Source organism: Melanostigma gelatinosum (assembly GCF_949748355.1).
Source record: "Melanostigma gelatinosum genome assembly, chromosome: 6".
NCBI lineage: Eukaryota > Metazoa > Chordata > Actinopteri > Perciformes > Zoarcidae > Melanostigma > Melanostigma gelatinosum.
The window spans coordinates 26,056,584-26,076,288 of record NC_136639.1 but is presented as its reverse complement, the minus strand read 5'-3'; the positions used below and the strand labels follow the sequence as shown (position 1 = coordinate 26,076,288).

The 19,705-nt window shown below is 42.4% G+C and overlaps 1 protein-coding gene across 1 annotated transcript in view; it reads right to left on the bottom strand.

The window, feature by feature from the left end:
- The window catches only part of pdzd2 (PDZ domain containing 2), a gene marked incomplete at its 5' end in the record, with an annotated part of 38,120 nt that extends 19,186 nt beyond the window's left edge, over nucleotides 1–18,934 (bottom strand). Inside the window, 6 exons of the mRNA XM_079270605.1 lie at nucleotides 775–924; nucleotides 2,635–2,767; nucleotides 4,206–4,351; nucleotides 12,289–12,799; nucleotides 16,176–16,654; nucleotides 18,815–18,934. Of these exons, the coding sequence (XP_079126731.1) occupies nucleotides 775–924; nucleotides 2,635–2,767; nucleotides 4,206–4,351; nucleotides 12,289–12,799; nucleotides 16,176–16,654; nucleotides 18,815–18,934 (1,539 nt within the window). The remainder of the gene's footprint in view (nucleotides 1–774; nucleotides 925–2,634; nucleotides 2,768–4,205; nucleotides 4,352–12,288; nucleotides 12,800–16,175; nucleotides 16,655–18,814) is intronic.
- Nucleotides 18,935–19,705: the final 771 nt, after the last annotated feature.

Genomic DNA, 19,705 nt, shown 5'->3' with positions numbered 1-19,705 from the left:
ACCTCCATCTAGAGGATATCTCGATGTTTTCAAACAGGAGTACAGCCGAGGAAGCTTAATTATGAATGCTGCTATGGCAAAGGAATGACCCACTCTACACCCTCCTGTTGGCTAGTGCCAAGGGGCAACCTTCGCTTCTGAAAAGTGCCATAAACTTGCACTCTTTCCAGCAGGGGGCAACAGTAGAAGTCAATGAGAAAATGACTACTTCTCACTTGATTTATTTCCTTCAGTAAACATTGCAAACATGAGTTCATGGTCTCAATCTCTAGTTTCAAGTCTTCTTGTAACATTGTGGTCGCCTAAAAATCATCAACGCCAGGGGGTCACAGCGGGCTGGTGTCTTCACAGCGGCGGCTGAAGTGGAGGGGCCGTTAGACCCAGCCAGCAGTTCGGCTCATTTTCGGAAACTGGTGTAGCATTAAAGCATGGTGGAATTAGCAAGCTAACCAGCTAGGTTTACGAGTGAAAATTAACTGCAACATTATGGTCGCCTTAAAATGTCTTATTCAGCAGTTGGTTTATATTTAGCTCCACCCTCTCGTGTCACTTCTGGTTAAAAAAAACCAAGATGGCGAGGCCAAATAGCAGAACCAGAGGTTTCAAAACTGGGGTCCACAAACCAAAGGGTGACGTCACAGAGTAGGTCCACTTACATTTTATACAGTCTATCGTTAGTACTTGACGTCTTCATTGGTGGGGTTGGTTAGGTTTAGACAGACTTAGTTAAGTGCTACACAAACACACAAACATATAGTACATATCTGTGTGTACCAGGTAGGGGTTGAGCGAATTGGGGCTGCAGTCAGTCTGTCGGGAGCGAGAGGGAGCAGTCTGAGATAGGGAGGACAAAGAATTGCAGGTGCTAACCAGGTCCGGCAGACTGGTGGAAGGGAAGCGCTCAAAACCCACGTCTGACTCCTCCTGCAGAGACAGAAAAGTAATTTAAGATGGCATTGATGAGACGTCATTTTAATCTATGCAAATTTAGTATGTTAGATATGTAGCTCTGGGAGAGGACAAATGGATGCGTAGTAGGTTTCCATTTCAAACAGGAAGAATGAAAAAAAACATCATCACAGCAGGAGTCTCTCTTTGTTCATACAACCAATGGTGGACCTTTACCTGGAACTTGGCCAAAGTTGTCCATATTATGGAGCTAGGCCTGTCACGATAATATATTATAGATTTGTCTTACGATATATGGACATGACTCCGATCACTTCTACATTATCGACTTATCGTACGATATATGGACATGACTCCGATCACTTCTACGTTACTGACTTATCGTACGATATTTGGATGATGACTCCGATCACTTCTACGTTATCGACTTAGCGTACAATATGTGGACATGAATCCGATCACTTCTACGTTATTGACTTATCGTACGCTATTTGGACATGACTCCGATCACTTCTACGTTATTGACTTATCGTACGATATGTGGACATGACTCCGATCACTTATACGTTATCGGATTATCGTACGATATATGGACATGACGTCTTTATATCGTACAACATATGTACATGCCTTCAATCATTTTTTATGTTATTGACTTATTGTACGACATATGGACGTGTTCACGATCATTTTTACGTTATCTATTTAACGTACGATATATGATGCCTTCAATCATTTTTATGTTATTGAGGTATCATACAATATACGTACAAGACCATGATCATTTTTGCATTATCTGCTTATCGTATGATATATGGACATGCCTTTAATATTTGTGACGTTATTGACTTACTGTACAACTTATGGACATGACTTCAATCATATTTACACTATCGACTAATTGTACGATATACGGACATTCCTTGAATAATTTTCATGTTTTTGAGTTATTCTACCATATATGGACATGACCTGAATAACGTTTATGCTATAGTCTTATGGTACGATATATGGACCTGATTTACATACACACGTTTGTTTACATAAGAAACATTTGAGGCAACATGATCCCAGTATAAACGGCAGGATTTCCCTACCATTGTTAAGACTTGGACATTGCGCAGCCATTGTACATTAATGCGCTTGCATGATGATGCTATTATGTTATCATTATGTCAAGGGCATAAAAAAGTCTTAGAATGACTATAATTTCCTTCATTGTCATCATTTCAGGGACCATAAATCGTCCAACAAAAAACGTTTTCTTGACAGACCGATATGGCTCTTGTCTTCCCACATGCATTGGGAAAAAAGGAAAATTGTGGAGTAAAGAGAAGTTTTATTTAGTTTTGTGCAGCTCTGTGCAACACAGTGCAGGATGATGGGGGTGTGGTTTGTTCTCACTGATCCCATTACTGTCTTGACCGCTGTCCAGGTTGCTGGATCTGGAGCTGTTTGGAGTGTTCCCTGAGATTCATACTGAAAACATGACGGCTGTGTGACCAGTTGCACAAGAGTAAAGTTGCCATCTTTCCAAAGGGAGGCCACAGTGCTTCTTTATTTTTTTTTTTACTGTATCTTACACTCAAAGCATGGTTGTTGTACTTTAGGGCTGCAGTAACATTTAGTGAGAAGAAGCCACATTTATTTTCAAAAGGCAGCTGTGTGTGTGTGTGTGTGTGTGTGTGTGTGTGTGTGTGTGTGTGTGTGTGTGTGTGTACCTACCCTGCTGGCCACCACCAGCTGGACCAGACCAGTGCTGGAGCGCAGGATAACGACAGCCTCCTGATGAGCGAGACCCACCAGAGACTGACCATTAATCATCAGCAACTCATCGCCAGCATGAAGACGACCGTCCCTGAAACACACACGCATATACACATTTAGACAGCAACACTCACTCATACTGTACATAAACACACACACACACACACACACACACATACACACACATTCGCAAACTCAAGGCTGAGGCTGCACTTCATTACTTCTTTATAATGCCCAAATAGAAAATGACCTTTATCTGAAACTGGATGAGCATTCAAATGGAAAAAGTGTCTGATGTTGTGGGATACGTGGTTTTTAAACAGGGCTATAAATATTGCAAAACCATCAAAAAATGACACCAATTATTTGGTCATATTAATAATTTGGACTGAAAATGTCTTCTTCTGCTTCTTGGTGAGGGATGAAAAAACTAAATTAATGAAATAATAATTAATAATAATATAAAAAATACAACTTTATATCAAACATTAAAAGGGTAAGTTTGGTGTCATGTAATTGCTCGGGGAAACTCCTCACCTTCAATGTGCGTGTGCTGAAAGCGCTTGTTTTTGCCACTGACAGCCTCACATTGTTATGACAACATTATGGAAAGAACCCTACATAAAAAATGAAACCTTTTCCTTTATCTTTCTATATGCTATTGTGTCATGTGACTTGTTGCTGGGAGACAATGGTGGAAACGTGAGTGAGAGTTGGAGAGAGTTTGCGGTGTTGGAGTACAGAAAGTGTAGCTTAGAGTTGTCGAAAAGATTTTCAATGCCATGGCCGAGAATTTAGCTGATTTCAACAACGCGGATGCGACGCTAGATTTTGTCCTTCAGCAAGGCTTGACACATTAAGTGCAAAACGAATTGAAAATAAGTGCGGATATTCCAATGTTTGCGTGTGTATTGACCAGTATTAGCATAATTAGTTAGTCATTTCTACAGTTAATAAGAGCTACCAGGAGATATTGTGTTTGGGGGTCTGCCCCCCAAAGCATTTGAAAGTTTTAGACTAAACGATGCAATTTCACAAATGACCATTATTAATGCCCAAAAAACCTTAAAAACTAAACTTACTGTAGTAGTTATTTTATTACACATATCACAGCCTTCATCTGAGCATCTAATTATTCTGGAAATGTTTTCCTGTAAAAATAATGTTCTGTAAATTAAAACAGCGGATTCAGAAATTTTTTAAATAATGTTTAATTTTAGGCTATTTGTTGGAAAAATAAAGTTGTGACGAACAGTTTACAAAATATTGCACAAATGGGTTGTGAACATTGTATTGGTAGAAAGCAGGAGCACTTCTAGTGGATGTACATCGATGACGAGGAGTTGTTTAAAGCGATTTTTATACAGCAGCACGTTTGGCGGCTGCTGTCGGCAGCACTGTCACTCAATACTGGACCATTTTTCCTCATGTAGTGTAAACCTCGATGGAGATGACGGAATATGAGCAGCTGCAAGAACATAGTGCCAAAGCAAGTTCCTTTGTCCTGACTTGATTTGGAGCTGCTGTACCTGTGGATGGCGCCCGCCTTCTCTATGTGAGCGATGATGATGCCGTGAGGGGAGCGCTTGGAGCCCCGCCCCCCTGTGATCTGTATGCCCAGGCCCTCCTCGCCCTTTACCATGTGCATCTTCCAGATGTAGCTGCCCTCTCCGGGCTGCAAAGGAGCACAGACAAACACACAGCAAATAATAAATCAAATCAGACATTAGGACCAATAGAAAACTGTCAATCCAAAGTTCATGAGTCTGATTCTCAGATAGTATTTCTTTTATGTGACGATGGTATTCAAGAGCGCTCAAAGCTGTGCCTGAACACATGTGTAGACACTGATGGAGGACGTCACGGTGACTACGTCCACTTTTTTGTCTACAGTCTGTGATCTTTGACTCATGAATTGGAGGCTGTGAAGTGTCGAATCGATCGACCAATTAAGCATCACAGAGCCAATGTAACTATAAGCCAATGTTGCCTTCAAATGCTCTCAGAACGTTTGCAATGAATTGCTTGTAGCACTTCATTAACAGTGACAAAAACTACCGAGCCTTGGTTTACTCTGTATTTAATCTGCAATGGTCGGTCTCCATCCACATGCAAAGACTAGTGGATGAAATGTTCCCCAGAGGATGAATCCCACTACAAGAGATCCCCCACCACGTGGTTCACATGACATGCTCTTGCATGGGTTGCCATGCATTTTGACACACACATATCACGTGTAGACATTAATCACCGCACCCAATTCATGTTGTTGTTATTGTTTGCGTATTAAAATGGGGCCTTTAGTACATCTTAACCTCTGCACTGCTCGCGGCTTCATCAGCTGTTCTGACGACGGGTTGACCTAAAAGGATTTACATCCTCCATGTAGGGCACACACACTATACTTCATTTACAATCCCTCTGATGTGCTGGGATGAAACGCCAGCTGTCCGTCTCGATCCTCTCACGTACACGTTAAATACCAGTTGTTGCAGGGTGGTGATCCCATTTATCCTCTCAGACATCTGTACACAGATCTGTGGACTGCTGAACATCTGGCTGCTGGAATTGAACCAGAGTACCAAAGTTTGACGACTTTGTTTCCTACTGACGGCACCTACGAGCCTCAAGACGCACCATCACAAGAAGAACGCACGTGTTGTATCAAAAGGAGAGGACTACAGAAGCGACGGCTTTACAACGTGCAGCAACTGTTGCTCTCACTGGAGACTACTGGACATCGCTGGGTCACCATCATCACCTCGGAGTTACAGCATTATATTGATGAACAGTAGAGCTGCATTCACATGCTGTCACTGTCATGAAGACAGAAGACAGACATTTAGATGAAACATGCTGAAACATGTTATTCCTGTTGCACAGCAGTGGAACGTTTCACATGCAGTCACACACGGAGCACAGATAGTGAAGAGATAGAACTGCTGCTGTGTAAAGGGAATACTGCTGCTCACGAGAACCTGATTTGTTTCAAGTGTTTGCAAACCAAATGTTATTGACCTTTTGTTCATATAGCAGTACTTTTCAAATAAAAGTGCGCAATACACTACTTTTGAATTCATTATTGAATTTTGCGTGTAACAATGCGATTAATCACAAAAGAATCATGCGATTAATCGCGATTAAAAATTGTAAACGTTGCCCAGCACTAATACATATATATATATGTATATATGTATAGATAGATAGATAGATAGATAGATAGATAGATAGATAGATAGATAGATAGATAGATAGATAGATAGATGTATATATGTATATATGTATAGATAGATAGATAGATAGATAGATAGATAGATAGATAGATAGATAGATAGATAGATAGATAGATAGATTCAATTCAATTCAATTCAATTCAATTTATTTTTGTATAGCCCAAAATCACAAATTACAAATTTGCCTCAGAGGGCTTTACAATATGTACACGTTTGACATCTTCTTGTCCCGGGACCCTCACATCAGAACAGGAAAAACTCCCCAAAAACCCCTTTAATGGGGAGGAAAGAGGAAGAAACCTGTGGGAGAGCAATAGAGGAGGGATCCCTCTCCCAGGATGGACAGGCGTGCAATGATGTCATGTGTAGAACAGGATAGTGAATTACAACACATTCAATGTAATTACAGCACATTCAATGTATGACACAACCACGACAGGAGGCAAGACCTGGTCCAGGTAAACCCGGATACACAGGAACCTGTGAGGCGAGAAAGCACAGAGACTCTGGTGAAGAAGCAGGTCAATAATGTGCATTAATGGTATCGGTAGTATGAAATAGTAATGTGAGTAATAATAAAAGTGATATTAGCAGTTGGAGTCAGCAGGGCCATGGTAGGAGGAAGGACCAGGGTCCAGATGAAACCATGCTCCATGGAAACCTGTGAGGAGAGGAAGCACAAGGACTCCGGGGAAGAGACAAAATGAGTACCGTGCATTAATTGTATCGGTAATAGGATTAATAATCAGTACTGTGCATTAATGGTGTCGGTAATAGGATTAATAATGTTAATCATGAAGATCGTAGTAGATGTCAGCAGGGCCATGGCTGGTTGAAGAACCAGTGTCCAGATAAAACTGCGGTCATCCTGTGAGGCGAGAAAGCACAAATACTCCGGGGAAGAAGTAAAGTTAGTAATGAGCATTAATGGGACATCAATGCATACAGACGGAGGTGAAGAAGAGGAGGAGAGAGGTGCTCAGTGTAGGAAGTCCCCCTGTAGTTTTTGCCTATACCAGTTTGTCCATGGGCCGGTCCAAGGCAAGCCAGAGCCAGCCCTAACTATAAAGCGCTAACTATAAGCACTGTCAAAGAGGAAAGTCTTAAGCCTACTCTTAAATGTGGTGAGTGTGTCTGCCCCCCGGACAGAAACGGGAAGCTGGTTCCACAGAAGAGGAGCTTGATAACTGAAGGCTCTGGCTCCCGTCCTACTTTTTAAGACTCTAGGAACCACAAGTAACCCTGAATCACTGGATCGCAACTCTCTAGTAGGGCAGTATGGTACTATAAGCTCTTTAAGATATGATGGAGCCTGACCAGTTCGGGCTTTGTAGGTCAGTAAAAGGATTTTAAATTCTATTCTAGATTTTACAGGGAGCCAGTGCAGAGAAGCTAATACAGGAGTAATATGATCTCTCCTCTTAGTTCTTGTTAGTACACGAGCTGCAGCATTCTGGATCAGCTGGAGAGATTTAAGAGACTTATTAGAGCAGCCTGAAAATAAGGAATTGCAGTAATCTAATCTAGAGGTAACAAATGCATGAACTAATTTCTCTGCATCGCTTTGAGATAGGATGTGCCTGATTTTTGAAATATTACGTAGGTGAAAAAAGGCAGTCCTAGAAATAAGTTTTATCTGAGAGTTGAAAGACAAATCCTGATCAAAGGTAACTCCAAGATTCTTGACGGTGCTGCTGGATGCCAGCGCAATGCCATCTAGAGAAACTATATCATTAGAGAACTGATTTCGGAGGTGTTCTGGGCCTAGTAGAATAACTTCAGTTTTGTCTGAGTTTAACATCAGGAAGTTGCAGGTCATCCAGGTTTTTATGTCTTTAAGACACGCTTGCAGTTTAGCAAGCTGGTTGGTTTCGTCCGGTTTGATCGATATATATAATTGAGTATCATCTGCATAACAATGAAAGGTTATAGAGTGTTTTCTGATAATATTGCCTAAAGGAAGCATATATAAGGTGAACAAGATTGGTCCAAGCACAGAACCTTGTGGAACTCCATAACTGACGTTGGTCCTCATTGAGGCTTCATCATTTACATAAACAAACTGAGATCGATCCGATAAATAGGATCCAAACCAGTTCAGTGCGGTTCCTTTGATGCCAATATAATGTTCCAGTCTCTGCAACAGGATGTAGTGGTCTATAGTGTCGAACGCAGCACTAAGGTCTAACAGAACAAGAACAGAGACGAGTCCTTTGTCTGATGCGATTAGAAGGTCGTTAGTTATTTTTACCAGAGCTGTCTCTGTGCTATGATGCTTTCTAAATCCTGACTGAAAATCCTCAAATAAACTATTGTTACACAGAAAGTCACATAACTGATTTGCAACTGCTTTCTCAAGGATCTTAGAGAGGAAGGGAAGGTTCGAGATCGGTCTATAGTTGGCCAACACCTCTGGATCCAGAGTGGGCTTCTTAAGAAGAGGTTTAATCACAGCTACTTTGAAGGACTGTGGTACATGACCTGTTACTAAAGACAGGTTGATGATATCTAATAAAGTTGTGCTAATTAATGGTAGCACTTCTTTAAGCAGCCTAGTCGGTATAGGGTCTAAGAGACAGGTGGACGGTTTAGATGTAAAAATTGTTGAAGTCAGTTTGTCAAGGTCGATGGGAGTAAAGCCATCTAAACATATATCAGGGTTTACAGCTGTTTCTAAGGTTACTCTATTTGTGGAAAGATCGGTCGAGGGCAGGAGATTATTAATGTTGTCTCTAATAATCATAATCTTATCATTAAAGAAGTTCATGAAGTCATTGCTACTGAGGTCTATAGGGATACTCGGCACAACAGAGCTGTGACTCTCTGTCAGCCTGGCTACAGTGCTGAAGAGGAACCTGGGGTTGTTCTTATTTTTCTCTATTAACAATGAGTAATAAGCTGATCTGGCATTACGGAGGGCCTTCTTATATGTCTTAAGACTGTCTCGCCAGAGTAACCGAGATTGTTCCAAGTTAGTGGAACGCCATGTTCTTTCAAGTTTTCGCGATGTTTGCTTTAATTTGCGGGTTTCAGGGTTATACCATGGAGCGAATCTCCTTTGTTTTACCAACTTCTTTTTTAAAGGAGCAATAGAGTCTAGTGTCCTTCTCAGTGAGCTTGTAGCACTGTCGACAAGATGATCAATCTGGGTCGGACTAAAGTTAGCACAGGAGTCCTCTGTCACATCGAAGCATGGTATTGAGTTAAATACAGACGGAATCGCTTCTTTAAATTGAGCTACGGCACCATCAGATAAACATCTAGTGTAGTAACTCTTGCTTAACGGTGTAAACTCAGTTAGTAAGAATTCAAAAGTTATTAGATAATGATCCGACAGAAGAGGGTTCTGTGGATAGACTATTAAATCGTCTATGTTAATGCCATAAGTCAGAACCAGGTCGAGAGTGTGGTTAAAACAGTGAGTGGGTTTCTGTACATTCTGACAGAAACCAATCGAATCTAATAATGAAATAAATGCAGTACTGAGGCAGTTGTTCTCGACATCCACATGAATATTAAAGTCACCTACAATAATTACTTTGTCTGTTTTAAGGACTAGACTTGATAAAAACTGAAAAAATTCCGATAGAAATTCAGAATACGGACCCGGGGCCCGGTACACTATCACAAATATAACTGGCTGTATTGTTTTCCAGGTTGGGTGTGAAAGACTAAGAACCAAGCTTTCAAATGAGTTATAGTCTAGTTTAGGTTTAGGGTGTAATAATAGGCTGGAGTCAAAGATGGCTGCTACTCCACCTCCTCGGCCAGTGCCTCGAGGAATGTGAGTATTGATATGACTTGGAGGAGTTGATTCATTTAGGCTGACATATTCATCATTACTCAGCCAGGTTTCAGTAAGACAAAATAAGTCAATATGATGATCTGATATCAGCTCATTTACTAGTAGAGCTTTAGATGACAAAGATCTGACATTTAAGAGTCCACATTTAATTATCCTATTTTGTTGTACTGTTGCGGTAGTTTTAACTTGGATTAAGTTATTTTGTTTAACTCCTCGATCGTTTATTTTTGATTCAATTAATTTAAGTGGCCGTGGGGCAGACACAGTCTCTATGTGGTGTTGCGTGAGTAACTGCTCTAATGGAAGCTCAGAGGAGTGTGTAAGACTGCAACTCTGCTTCCTGGTCTGATCTCTGAGTTGTCATGCACCAGGTCCATACAGAAACTGGGTCAGATTTGCAGATAGATAGATAGATAGATAGATAGATAGATAGATAGATAGATAGATAGATATATATATAGATACACACACACACACTCACGCAAACATTTTTGTTTCTTTAATTGTTTTTGTTCAATTTTGCGACAGTTGACTTGTTTGGAGTTGCTTTTTTTGCTTTGTTTTCTGTGAAGCTCATTTTAATTTCCTTGGCATTAGACGTGATATATAAAAACTTCACCACACTATGGTACGGCACATGATATTTTAATTAACTTTATTAAAAAACAATGATGGCGATTGAATATTCCCAAGTGTCAAACGAGGCTGCGGAGGCTTTGATGTATTATTCTCTTCAGATCAGCTTCATTACCAATTTGCCTCGAGGGTAGCGAAGTTACATAACACCAGGTTAAAAAAACAGAACAGTAAAGATTTGTCTTCAATAGAAATTTGTGGATTTTTTTAGAATTGCATTGATACATTTTGGGCACTACGGGGCAGAAAAACAAACACAAACCATGTTTACTGACAGTTATTTTCATACACGACTAGCTTTCACTGGGAAATCTGTTTTTGGAACTACATTTCTAAGGAAATGTAATGTTTCATGGATTATTTCCTAAAATATGTGCTCCTGACAGCTACAGCGTGATTAATGCTTTCAGTGTTGTGTTTGGACAACTCGAAGCACCAAAACCTTCATCATTCCTGAACCTTAATGAAGTAACCTAAATATTAGGTTTTCAACATTGTCATTCTTAAATATTATTACAAATATTTCAGTAATCAAGTATTCTAATGATTATTCCATCAATAAATTAAGCAATCAGATAAAAAATAGTTTTGCTTTACTGAGGAGCAATTGAAAATATACAAAAGAGAAAATAAGATGGAAATCAACATCTTTATTGCTTGAATTGCATACAATAATATTATCTGTCACAACTAAACCTGATAAGTGCATTTAAGTGTCATATTACATTCTGGGTTACAAGGTTCCAGACTAACAATGATTCCAACCGTCCTGAAGTCAGCTATTGATTGTAACTGTTAGCCTTGTACTTTGTTATTGTCATCTATCGTGGTTATTTTCTCACAATTGAATTCATGAGAAAATGAATGATTGTATTCTTAATTAAACATTTGCTTTGATTAAAATAATTATTAGCTTTAGCAGTTTGAATAAGCTGCTTACAGCTCATAATTACCTCTGCAATATCTACTTCATATTGCTGTGAAAACATCCTTTAAACAACTGGATTTATTCAAGACTACATTTGTACAACATTACATTTGAACACATTATGATAGCGTTACAATCCAATACTCATTTTTACTGAATAGAGCGTGAACGTGTCTCAATGTAACTTAATGGAACCTCCATTAAAGTTAGTTATTTAGCCAAGCAGGACGGTGCTGCCCTACGGCTGCTAGGAGCTAAGAGCTAACAGCTAGCAGCTAACATTAACTAGCTCTCCTCCTGACGATTTCAACACAGAGACTGATGACTGGTGCTTAAGTCCTGAGCTTTGTGTACCTACGATCCACCCTGACCATAGACTGTATATAAGAAGTGGACGTAGTCGTCTTGACGTCACCCTTTGGTTTGTGGACTGATGTTTTGAAGTCACGAGTTTGGTGCTTTGGCCATCGCCATCTTGGCTTTTTGCAACCAATGAGCGAAAAGTGACCATTCGTTTTTTATTTACATTCATATATATATATATTTTTTTTATGTCTGCTGGGTACCAAAGTGTAGTCACCCACCAGTGAAAACCTTACTACCCTCCTGACCAAAAGCCTCTGTGAGTGGGATCATTGCTGTGTTGGCCACCGATCTAGGGACTGAGTGGAAAAAGTTACATTTTTGTATTAATTGAAGTTATTTAAAGGCGGCAACCACCAAGTCAAGTCTGATAAATACATTGAATGATTTCCAAATTAAGTTTAGGTTCACATTGCGCTCCAGCCCATGAATATTTGATGATGATGCTGTAAATAGCTCTGACACATGACAGGCCTCAAAAACAATGAGCTGAACAAGGAATGAGCTAGTGTTTGAATACATTTTTTACTGACCTCATGTCTTTTATCCTTAAACTTTACAAAAATGAGATCCAGAATGAACTCTTCAAAATGAAAGGTGCGAGGATGAGCCCTCGCTCGTCTCCCTGTGGCTGTGCCATGTCTTACCTGGCTTAAAGGTTCACTGCTGAAAGAATCCATCTTGCATTCCAACAGCTGACTGTGACACCTGGCGGGCAGAGTGGCGGCGCCTCTGGCGCGCAGACGCTGGGGAGCAGCTCTCACCTGAGGAGAGGTGTCCAGGCTCTCCCCTGGCGGTGTGCCCGCAGAGTGGACGCAACCCGGGTCGTCTCCGGGAGGAGGACTGACCCCTGCGTCGGCGGGAACGGAGGAGCCGTTGCAGTCGTGGTAAGAGCTCCTGAGTTCGGAGTCGCCGCCGCCCCGGTTGTCCCGGTTGGAGGACGACCGCGATATGACACCGAACTTGCGCGTGCGTTTGCCGCTCGCCGAGCAGTCGGAGGCGGCTCTGCACTGCGGCGGGACTTCGCAGCGGTCGCCGATGACAGCGGTGCCGACGCTGCCGTTGGCGTTGCAGGGAGGGGGGGGAGCCTTCCGCTTGACTCGCCGCAGCATGATCAGGTAGATACAGCCTCCATTCCAGCACTGGTCAGCCAGGTAACTGTAAAAAAAAAAAGCATTGATGGATAATGCTGTCATCACATCCAATAACAGGGAGAAAACAACAACAACTTGAAGTGTCCTCACATTTCCACCTCTGAGGTGGTCTCTTCATGCAGCCCGGGCAGGTTTTGTATTAAAACTATGACGAGGAACTTTTATTTTGTGTTGATTTTGCCGGCCTGTGGACAAAATTGGTTGTGTTTTCGAGCACCTGGGTATGTCCGTGGTGGGCTGGTCACTGCTGGGGTCTAACCTGGAGGAGTTTCTGGTGAACCTACATGTTTTCGCCTGATTGGACCTTGTGCTACCGATGACCGATGAACATTTTCTTGCTGATGGTCTTATGTAGGTCATATAAAGGCATCAGTATTAAATTGAGACGGTTCCTCACAGGAACCTTTCAGCTCAACCCTGCATGGGTTGGATCGGAGAACGCTGCAACTTGAGCAATGACGACGAGGGCTCTGGCTTGCACAAGGGAGAGGTTTGCCTTCAGGGCTTTCTGCCAGGGAAAAAAAAGGTTGAGGCAACAAACCTACTTGTTTAGGTCTAGGAAAAGATCATGGTTTGGGGTTGAAATAAACCCTTTCTGGCAGAAAGCCCTGAAGGCAAACTTCTCCCACGTCTCTTATGACACGAGACCCGGGGTGGACTCAGTCTTTGTTCTCGGCTGAGACGCTTAAACTTAGTTATAGTCAGCTATAGTTTCTTCATAAAAACACACAATTCAAATGATAAGGAAATAAAAGTTTATAGTTTTATGGATTAAAACAAGTCTTTTCATTCGTGGTTTTAATGATGTAAGATAATCCGCTTAGAGTTAGTGTAAAGGGTTATAGTTCATCTCCAACATCTATTTGTTCTATTTACATAGAACATCTATTTACATTACTTGCCCAATTCTCATTTTCACTGAAAAGAGCCTGAACGCATCATAATGTAACCTTCCTCGTGTCAACCGATTGGTTGTTTACAAAGTAACATTATCAGATCGGCAACTAGAAAAGAATAAATGATGTCCTGATATCATATTTTACTGAATATTGACGGATAACGATCGTCAGTAAAACTTTATTTCACAAAGTGATGGTTAACGTTGAACTGTGTAATTAATCGGCGGTTCACATTTGTGCCGCACCGTGAGGGGTGATCAGTACGGACCACAAATCGACGATCAACGATCCGTTACACCACTATACAGCATTGTTTTTTTTATTATTTGTTATTGAATAAGAAGCATTTTTCAAAAGGTTTGGTGTGTTTGATGCATGTTTGTTATCCTGAGGGGTTAAAAAAACAAAAAAGAATAACCGAACAGTCAAATCTTTGGGTCCAACCCTATTAGTCACACATTACAGTCAGATTTGATTTCCAGTTACATTCTCTCTTTGAAGAGACACGCTCTTGACCAGTTGGAGACCAAAGCACAGACAAAGCGAGCAGCTGCTGCTTGTCTTCATCACTACCAGACTGTGTGTTGCATTTCTTGTGAGCGCAGAGAGATGCCGAAGACATTCACCATCACTAACGAGGACAAACTAACCGCAGCGAGGTCATCGTTTTGTCTGAACCGTCTGGTTCCCACGAAACGTAACACAGAGGAGGAAACCAGAAGGAAAGAAACTAATCTGTGTTCAAATTATATTTCTAAATGACACTCATATGAGGGTTAAAATAATCGACCACAGAAGCCATGAAGCTCAATGAGACCACCTCAGTACCCGGCCTGCTCTGGTCTGAGGGGCTGTCCTGTGGTTAGAATTAAACGTCCTCACCGAGCTGGTCCAAAACAGACCTGTGGGAAAGGTATCTGACTCGACATGGATACATTCGTTTTCAATAAGAAGCGACGTGATCAAATAGACCTGATTTAGTCTGGCGTAGACAGACCTATGTCCACAGCGCTGTGTCAGTGCTGAAGAGAGGTCTGGCACCACACATCACATACTGTCTACAATATGTGTTTGAAGGCTATATCAGGATGTCGAACTGATTCAGCAGAGAAAACGAGTTAAAAAGATAAAGATACACGTGCCCGACTCCACCTGCAAGTGGATCACAGACTTCCTGTCTGACAGGAAGCAGCACGTGAAGCTAGGAAAACACGTCTCAGCCTCCAGGACCATCAGCACCGGTTCCCCCCAAGGCTGCGTTCTTTCCCCTCTTCTCTTCTCCCTGTACACCAACAGCTGCACCTCCAGTCACCAGTCTGTCAAGCTCCTGAAGTTCGCGGATGACACCACCCTCATTGGACCTCTTGTTTGACCTCTTGGATCTCTGGTGGGGATGAGTCCGCCTACAGGTAGGAGACTGACCATCTGGTGACCTGGGGCGGTCTGAACAACCTAGAGCTCAACTCTCTAAAGACAGTGGAGATGGTTGTGGATTTCAGGAAGAACGTAGCCCCACCAGACCCTATCACTGCGTGTGACTCCCCCGTCGACGTGGTGGAGTCCTCCTGCTTCCTGGGCTCCATCATATCCCAGGACCTCAAGTGGGAGCTCAACATCAGCTCCATCACCAAGAAGGCTCAGCAGAGGATGTACTTCCTGAGGCAGCTGAAGAAATTCAACCTGCCAAAGACAATGATGGTGCACTTCTACACAGCCATCATTGAGTCCATCCTCTGCTCCTCCATCACGGTCTGGTACGCTGCAACCACAGCCAAGGACAAGGGCAGGCTGCAGCGCATCATTCACTCTGCTGAGAGGGTGATTGGCTGCAATCTGCTGTCCCTCCAGGACTTGTTCACTTTAAGAACCCTGAAGTGAGCAAGAAGGATTGTAGCTGACCCCTCTCACCCTGGACAAAAACTGTTTGTGCCCCTTCCATCTGGTAGGAGGCTGAGGTCCATCAGGACCAAGACCTCACGACACATGAACACATATATTTCACTTCATCTTATATTCCACTTTATTTTATATTTTAATTTATCTTATATTTTCTGTCAATTTAATTTGTTTCTACTTTGCATTGTTGATTGTTGTTGATTGTTGTTAAATGTTACGCACCTCCCGTCATGTCAAATTCATTGTATGTTCAACATACAATGGCAATAAACGGTTCTGATTCTGATTCTGATTCTAAAGCTACAGATCACAGTGTAAAAGTGAACGACCACATCGACAGTGAAATGAAGGAGCAACACTGTTCCAGTAAAGCCGGGTAGGTCTTTATTCACTGTTTCAACCCTTAAAAAAGCACAAGCAGCATGTGTATACAGTCAGTATACCTTCAGTAGCTAGCATAGCATAAGATGCTAGTTTATGATGTGCTAATGTATTCTGCTAAAGTTAGCTCGACAGGTCCATTTGCAATATCTTTCCCTTCATGTGATTGATTCATGGTTTCAGTTTTCATTGAGGCGGTCTTACCTGGCTCCACTGACATCTACTCCCACCATCAGCTGCCCGTTGAGTGACAGCAGTTCATCTCTCAGTTTGATCCCCCCGCAGCGGGCCGCAGGGCTCCTCTTCCTCACCTCCGTCACCCAGATGCAGCCCACGTCGATAATGGGGCCCTGGTCCCTCCTCCTCCTAGGGCCTCCCTTCTTTCTGCCGTCGGGGTCCCCGAAAATGGGGATGTTCCCGAAGCTGAGGCCGAACTCAGCGGCGTCGCCCTCGTCTTTGCTGAGCGACACGCCATGGACCTCGACGTCCAGCCCCTCCCTGCAGGAGGACGTGCTTCCCGGCGGAACTGTGTCACCCTCCATGAAGTTGAACTTGATGTACTCCATCAGCTTCTGAATGGCAGCCAGACACAGGGACATGTCCTCCACATCGACACTGTTGATGCTGCTGCTGCTGCACACACTGTCCCCTTCCCCATTCTGGTAGGTGTCCTGAACCACCTGCTGGACGAAGATAAAGAAGAAGAAGAGTAATCCATTAGTAGATGGAGAATGGATTTCCAACTTTTAACCATTTAACTTATGGAGTTTCCTCAATAAAATGCTATGAGTTTTCTGAATTTTCCTTCTGTAAACAGATATGTGTATGTCTTGTGCTGTTATTGTGAAAAGGTAAATGCGTTGATCTGAAACTTAAAGTTGTTGTTGCTCAATAAAGTTGCCCGTTTTGGTTCGGACCAGGCGGCAACCTCCTGTTCTGAAAAGTGAAACCAATGCGGGAGTGTCTAAAACCTTGCATTCTCTCTACTGGCCAGCGACTCCTCTGTTTGCAAAAAGAAGTCAGATTCTTGAAAATGACTCTACTTCTCTCTTGATTTATTACCTCAGTAAACATTGTAAACATGAGTTTATGGTCTCAATCTCTAGATTCAAGTCTTCTTCAATACAGCATGATGTTCATTTTGCAAAATAAGGTCCCATTTAGACCTGTGATTGACCAGAGCCATATACGGCATCTCTACCTCACTGCTCCACAGTCCAAATATGGTAACTTCTGTTCACTGGCTGCAAAAAGTCAAGATGGCAACGCCCAAGTCGCCGAACGTCAGCCCACAAACCAATGGGTGACATCACGATGACTACGTCCACTTCTTATAATCCGTCTTTGGTTCGGACAACGGAGCCTTACATTTTTGTGTCCATTTTGAATTTGTCCGTTCCACACAACGTGATTGGTCGATGCCTGAATTTGCAGTGCGAGACTCAGAAAAATCTTGTTTTTGTTGTTTTTATTGTTTATAAAAAAAATGAATTACTCACTTTTTTTGCCACTGAATATTTGTGTCCCGTGTGAAAGTACTCATGACAAAATTGCAAATTAATCGCGCGAAGAAGAAAAAAACGCCCCCGGATGTAAAGGCCTAACTTTTGGAATATCATAAAGTTGGTCATTTCCAGGTTGACAATCAGTGAAAGTTTTCTCTTTCACACACAACAAACTCTGACAAGACGTTAGAAAAAAAAGAAATAATAATAATATTGGACACAGCTGAGTGAAGGAATAAAAACCATACGCTTCAACTTGAAAGAGAAGGCTGGCGATGTTCTATGTTTTTCTCATCGCCAACAAATACTATGAAAAGAAGAAAACCAGCAATGTGTTTTATCTCTCAACACTTCCTCTGTTCCCTACTCTGTCTGCAGCTCTCTGCCTCATGCCCCTTGGTTCATACTAACGATCTGCGTCTTTAAAAACAGCTCACAAATACATGTACGATTGGACAAACAACATACATTTTATATACACGGACATTTTGGACTGAGATCAATTTATTTGAATGCAATTGTCGTAGTCGGTGGATTTGCTCACCAGGGCAGCGTAAACCTATGCAGCACTTTGGTGAACTCTGACACGCTCATTAGCACCGTACCAAGCCATCTAAGTGGTGTTGAGGGGGGGGGGGGGGGGGGGGGGGGCAGAGAGTCCCGTGGGAGAGGAAGCGATGACATTAGCAGCTTTATATAACTCCACTCTGCTGGAGCATAACTTGATCTGCAATCGGCCATCAGACAGGAATGGGCGGTACCGATGCATTTGCCTGAACTAACTGTGTTAACTTTCTGTCCTGTCAGCGAACGAGAGAGCAAGAAGCAGCCTTGTCACCAAGCTTCTTTTGTGTTCATTTGAGATCTTTAAACTTTCTGCCCTTAACTGATTGTGTGGCGCCTCGTAAGGCGCATTCCTTCATGATATCGATTGTTTTTGCCGTTGAATGTAGGCGATATCCACTTCAGGTTAATTTATCGTGACATGATGTTTACAAGTGGAAACAGCCAACGACAAACTATTTGATCAATAACTACATTCTCTACATTCATAGGCGCACAAACAAAATGAGAGCAGCCCACAGACATAATACATAAAAACATCTTGCAACATGTCTACATCACCGTGTTACATGACCGCTCTAGGCTACGGTGTCTCATCATGAGGGAAGACTTCTCATGTTATAACATGACATGTTTGATTTAACGAGTTGGTTGTGAAATACTGAGAGTTCCTTTCTTTTTTTAATAGCACATAAAAAGGACCATTAAAAGAAATCTAGATAATAATAGAATATGCAAGGGGGGAGGCCAAAAGCCTAAAATGGGACGAAGTACCTTGCAGCCGGAATTGTCTCGATTCAGGTTGTGGTACTGCTGTGATCTCGTGCTCTGAGCCCCATGCCACTTCTCCAGCAGTGGGAGGATGCTGAGGGCGTTGTCCTGAGTGATGGGCATCCTGGCATCCTGGGCCTGTCGGGGGGGGGGGGGGGGCCCTCACCAGCAGCCACTCTGATGCTTCCAACAGCCGGCGTAGGCACGGGAACCGTTGTGGGCCGAGAGCCCCAGATCCATCTCTAGAAGAGGGGGGGGGGGGGGCGTCGCAGAGAAACTTAACAAACTCTACTCTGAGATTTCCAGACGAGCCGGGGTTGAAAATGTCGGATTACTGTCGGCTGTGGGGTCTGCAGCATCAGGCCATGTCCTAAAGAGAACACAAGAACATGTCACATTTTTGTAGTCGGTAAAAAGGTAAATGAAAAGAAGTGTCACAGAAAGCTTGGCTTCCAGGCCAAAGTCTTTCCTTGAGTCAATGGCGTGTTATTCTGTTCATGGCATTATTTCTAGCCAGACCGAATGAAACAAACGATAAATGAGCGACTCTTCGATAACACGGAACCTTCCGGGCTCATGTGCACATCACACTTCTTATTTTTGATGAATGCTTGTCATTCTTCCTCTCCCGTTGTACCCGTCCAAAACACTAGGGAAACCTGGGGGCAACGTGACTGGTCTCTGAAATTGCTTTGTCTGAATAACCATGTTTTTATAAATAACTTTGATTTATCAATGTAAATTTTTTAGCACATTTAGAAATAAGAAAATAACTAGCTTCATAAAACCACCGCGGCCCACTAGATGGCACTCTGGGGCCCGGTGGTTGAGAATAGCTGCACTAAGGCATCTATTAGTATGGCACCTTCACATGTGATGTTGTGCAAACGAGTA